A 6,000-nucleotide genomic window follows, 5' to 3' on the forward strand; every position below is an offset into this window, starting at 1 on the left:
ATGTGTTTTGAACAATATAATTAAAGACGAAAGTTTACAAGCTGAGTTTGTTTCAGTACAAGTAGAGTAAATTACAAATGTTTCTTGTTAAGATAATGTGATTGTCCATCTTCCCCACCCGACCACGCCAAATTAAAATTATTAAATTGCATTACGGCGAATTAAGATAAACTATGAGTCACATACGTGAATTTCGTTATGAAAATTGAAATCCGGATCGAATAAGTGCTGTCGATGGACTACAATTACGTTAAATTTATGTGAATTTGTCTTCTTGTGTTTCTGTAGTAAAATATTTATGTCTAATCTGTTTCATTATTATTATTATTATTATTATTATTATTATTATTATTATTATTATTATTATTATTATTATTATTAGTAGTAGTAGTAGTAGTAGTAGTAGTAGTAGTAGTAGTAGTAGTAGTAGTAGTAGTAGTAGTAGTAGAAGAAGAAGAAGAACAAGAAGAACATTGGGTCTACCCTCTTGAAACTATCACTTTTCGCCATTGATTAGAATACACTACTACAAATGCTCTCAAAATATTGTCGATAGTATTCCAGGATACTTGTGCGGCGTTCGGCGTATGAAGGTAATACAAATTCTTCATTCACTCATACAAACTGGATATGAGTATCCATTGGTTGAATTGAAGTTTAGTATCTATTTCCAACACAAAGATTATATGAGGCGCAGACTACAGTGTTTAAGGTGGGTTCCAAATCAACATAATGCGTTCAAAGTTCACAGCCTTTTAAACGGGAATCGAACCCGTGAACTCCTGAGACAAAGGTATGCGTGCTAGCCACTAGAGTAAAGTGACGACGTTCAGTAAGTTATGTGTGTGTGCAGTTGCAGTACAATATAATTGGAGTACTCCTTACTAATTTTCAGGGGTATTTCGCAGTAGAATAGGGATTAATGTTTCAATAAGTAGTAATAAACAAAATACAATCAATATTATAGTGACAAACTCAAGTTATTCTTTTTTTAATTTGTGAGGTATGTAAAGAATATTTTTTTTTAAATGTTGTAGTTTCCCAAATCCCACTACTACCGTGTGTCCGAAATCGCACCAGTGATATTTTGGCTCCCGTGATGAATTGATTTTCCTGGTCTCTTTCTCGTTACAGTTCACACAAGGTGGGCACATGGCAATATGGAAAATGGTCCCCGGTATCTATGAATCTTGCTTTGAAAAAAATATATAGAAAATAAAGTGACATTGCCCAGCCCAGTCGCAGGAGGAAATAGAGCTACCAACATGCAATAATAAAGAACAGAAGTACTCTCATCAAGTTCTTACAAAAAACATCTTGAAGAATAATGGCAAAGGCAATCAAGAGTATCCAAACGTGTGGAGAGGCTTAATGTTTCTGAACCATCAGCTAGGTCTGCATGTGCTTCAGGAAACCTTAACACCAAAAAGTGTATTCGAAAAGTAGATACATCCAAATCACGATACTCAGAGCTACATATTCATAGTGTTTCAAATTTGTCTTTTGAAATTTATGAACAAGATTAATTTGCGTCCTTTGTCAACAAACTTTAGTCGAAGATGTGGTACAGAGTGTTTTGTGTAACGTCTGGATACATGAGTCTTGTGCGGGTGTTTCAGGAGATGAACGTGCATTCCAATGTGATTTTTGTGCGCATAAGGTGTAACTGTCTGTTTCCCATCAATATAAATTCTTTATGTTTCATAGGATTATGAACACTATTGCTCATTGGATCAAGCATATGGATATTGTTTCTTTAATGATATGTTCTTCCTCGTATTAAAAACACTGAGATAAAAGAATGTAATATATCATAAAAATATTAATTTGTTTTACTTGTAGATTGCATTTCTACTTAGCTTATTTCTAAGGTGCTATTTCTGTACTTGGATATTTACATTGCAATATTTTTCCCTTTAAAGATTTATTATACCTCATCTTAATATAACATATATAAAATAATGCGATATTCCATGGAAGTGATACTTTGTTTTACCCATATGCATTACTGTAAAAATTTTCATATATCGGATGTTGCAAAATAAGTGTTACAACTCTTTGGAGGTGACTCCTGCCACTGAGACAAGAAAAAAAAGTTCTCTTCAACTTTCGGCTATCGGACAAAGTTTCGGATCTACAAGGTGCCGAAAGCGTAGGAAAATGACTTTCGGACGCCAATAGTTCGGAAACTATCCAACGTAAAGACGGTGGGTAAAAAATTCACTGAAGAAGTCATACCTGCTGATTGAATTTTGCATGTTTCACAATCCTACCATGCACGCGCAAGGGATTCCCTAAAGGAACGTAGGGAGTCCCGGATAATCTGCCAAATGAAAATTGGTCTAAATGGATATGAATTGATAGGGTTTCTACCAGGTAACAATAATTCGTTTGCATTCGTTTGTCGATATCTGTAACAAATACAAAATGGCGGACACCTTCAAGCCCGTTGTGTGTGGTTGCATAATCGCCAGGTATGGATGCTGGCCAACAGTGACGTTCTAAGTATTAAGTGTAGCGAATTTGTACTCAAATGCTCTAGAAAGACATCTGGAGTGTCGGTAGAGCACAACAGATGAAGCAGGAGGGTGATTCACATGTGTGGAAACACTTAACAAAAAATGCCCACAAAAGCACTCGTACTCAGTAAACGTGATTTCAAAGCGTCGGAAATGTAAGGATTAGCGTCAAGAACATGAAAGCCATTGCCAATTCACCAATAATATTCCCTCAAACCGATGCAATATGATGTGCAACTTTGCATACCACAGGGATGCAACAACTGAGGCCAAGTTGAAATTGTGCAATTGGACTCACTAAGAAACTGGGTAAACTAAATGAATTACTAGTGGGATTGCATAATCGATATTGAATTGTGGCCAATGTGTGTGTTGATATCGACATGTAACTAATGGATAAATGTCAACATATCCCACTACTGCTGGGACACCGTCTCACGTGCGGAAACTAGGAAAATAACGTTGTACATTCTGCTATTATATCTCGTGCACTTTTTGGTAGAATGTAAGTAGAACACGATTGTATCAATGTCCTTTTTTGGGACATTGTCCAACAGTCGACACATATGAGAATAAATATCTTAATCCATGGTTCAAATCCTGATAGAGCGTGAAAATAACAAACTTGTATCATGTCTCACGTCTTCTGGGACATATGACGAACTGGAAATATATTAAAATACCTCCAGAAATTAGTATCTTACACACAGTGCACATGCCAAGACAAAGACGAAAATGAACAATTTTTTCACATGTAACACTACAGCTGGAACACCATACATATGAAAAATAAAACGACATGAGAAATAGGAAGTATCGTTTTAAAGCTATGATTGTTTACACCTGTGCAGTAGGAGTAACAAAATGAAACACACAAGCATTTCGGGAGGCTGTACAAGAGCGCTTGCCAAACAAATTGGGTACTCCTCAAAGAAATAAATACAGAGAAAGTGAAGCTCCCTTGAGTCTCAGGGCTAAAGCGTTGGCTTTCGGTCGTGTGGTCGCAGTTTCCAATCCTACTGTGAGCCCACGAACTCAGATTCAAGACTTTAGAAGTTATATTCCTATTTTTCGCACGTGGGACGGTGTCCCAGCAGTAGTGGGACTTGTTGACATTTGTCCACTAGCTACATGTCGATATCAACACACACATTGGCCACATTTCAATATCGATCATGCGATCCCAATAGTGGCATTCATTTAGTTTACCCAGTTTCTTAGTGAGTCCCCTTGCACAATTTGAACTTGGCTTCAGTTGTTGGATTCCTATTGGTATGCAACCGTGCAGATCATATTGCATCGGTTTAAGGGAATATTATTGGTAAATTGGCAATGGCTTTCATGTTCTTGACGCTAATCCTTACATTTCCGACGCTTTGAAATCACGTTAACTAAGTACGAGTGCATTTCTGGGCATTTTTCGTTAAGTGTTTCCACACATGTGAATCACCCTGCTTCATCTGTTGTGCTCTACGGGTACTCCAGATGTCTTTCTAGAGCATTTGAGTACATATTCGCTATACTTAATACTCAGAACATCACTGTTGGCCAGTATTCGTACCTGACGATTATGCAACCACACACAACGGGCTTGAAGGTGTCCGCCATTTTGTATTTGTTACAGATATCGACTTAATACAAAGGAATTATTATTACCTGGTAGAAACACTATCAATTCATATCCATTTAGACCAATGTTTATTTGGCAGATTATCCGGGAACCCAGTGTTTTTTAGGGAATCCCTTGCGTGTGTATGGTAGGATTGTGAAACATGCAAAATTCAATACAGCAGGTATGACTTCTTCAGTGAATTTTTTACCCGCCGTCTTTACGTTGGATAGTTTCCGAACTATTGGCGTCCGAAAGTCATTTTCCTACGCTTTCGGCACCTTGTAAATCCGAAACTATGTCCTATAGCCGAAAGTTGAAGAGAACTTTCTTTCTTGTCTCAGTGGCAGGAGTCACCTCCCAAGAGTTGTAACACTTATTTTGCAACACCCGATATACAAATGGCTTTGCGATTTTGTCTTCATATAATGCGATTTGGGAAACCTGTTGCGTAAATCGCACCAATCGCAGGCTTCTAAAATATCATTTTTATCATGATGTTGATAAGATATCGTTATGAAATCACTGTAAAAGAATGGAGAACTATAAAGTTCAATATGATCAAAAAATCATTTTAAATTTCTTCAAACGTTTCGAATTAAAACCATTTCTGTAAAAAGTAGTGCGATTTTGGCTACTCTTCCCTACAATCTATACTAATAGCAAAACTAACTTAACACAAATGTAAATTTCCAAGATCTTTTTAATTAGTAATGCGCTAAAAAGTAAGGGGATTTGATTATGGTAAGAGAAATATTACTCTAAATGCTAAAATAATTTATTACTCATATTGACCTTAAACATTTAGTAGAGGGTATGTAGATTACTTACTTGCTTTCAGTCCATTTATTAGAGGAGCTTAATTCTTTACAAGCTTCTGTGTAATTAAAATACCATTGTAAAATTTTGTTTTCCGAGCACACTGTCACAGCTGGAAAGGGGATTTCAAAAACAGGCGTCATTTTCTCTGAGAAGGCCACCATCACAGGAGACGTGGTCCATTTCAACCAAATGGTATGGATCATGTATCCGCAGCTGCTGAAACTGGCTACTATTGCAATTAACCAACTGATTCTGGAATTACATGAAACATTTTCTTTCATTACCAAATAAGCGAACTAGATTAAGTATAAACAGTACTAGGTTAAAATTAAGACTTGTTGTTTTATCTGTGTGTACACTCAGCCACAAAAGTTCCCCCCCCCAAGTGCTCTAATTCCATTACTTTGGGTCCAGGACTTTTGCAGTTGTGAGAACGCCTAGATAGATGCAACCCAACTTACACGCAACTTTTCTCGACACTGACAGCAGTTGGTAGCCCTGATCCAGGTGTTTATCCAGGTAAAATTGTAAAGTAGGTGACTAACGAAACAGTTCTCCATGCTGAGATGAATCTCTATGCTTCGAATCGTGCTTTCCAAAGAACACCATAAATTTATCTTAATATTGCTGTGTATGTAATGTATTATTTCTTTTATATACTGTATGTTTAGAGAAATAAAAATATTGACCACGCATGAGTCAGAAAATGCTTGAAAGTAGCTGAAAATATCCAATCTAGAACGACTGCTGGAAATAAGTTAGTAAATGATTTTGCCTTCATTGAAAGACCTTCTCCAATTTTCCTCATTCTAACATTTTTTTCTTTCTGGAGGAGAGATCTTTCTTGTCACACTGAGTGTGTATTGAAATTGAAACATTTGAAAAAGTTTCAACCTAGCCAGGATTCGAACCCGGGCCCGCCGTACAGAAGCTCAATACGCTTACTACTTACCTACCGCGTCACTTAACCTTTAATCTAGACTTTTAGCCACTTAAATCGTTGCATGTAAGGCTATACAAACTACTAATGCTCGCATGAGAAGACGTTCC

The 6,000-nt window shown here is 36.8% G+C and overlaps 1 protein-coding gene across 1 annotated transcript in view; it reads right to left on the bottom strand.

Moving 5' to 3' along the window:
* Positions 1-5,192, bottom strand: part of LOC145665480 (pickpocket protein 28-like) — a 65,958-nt gene extending 60,766 nt beyond the window's left edge. The window contains exon 1 of the mRNA XM_081732790.1: positions 4,960-5,192. Within this exon, the coding sequence (XP_081588916.1) occupies positions 4,960-5,153 (194 nt within the window). The 5' untranslated portion in view covers positions 5,154-5,192. The remainder of the gene's footprint in view (positions 1-4,959) is intronic.
* Positions 5,193-6,000: the final 808 nt, after the last annotated feature.

The sequence above is a fragment of the Thermobia domestica genome, chromosome 11 (assembly GCF_964235325.1).
Source record: "Thermobia domestica chromosome 11, izTheDome1.hap1.1, whole genome shotgun sequence".
NCBI lineage: Eukaryota > Metazoa > Arthropoda > Insecta > Zygentoma > Lepismatidae > Thermobia > Thermobia domestica.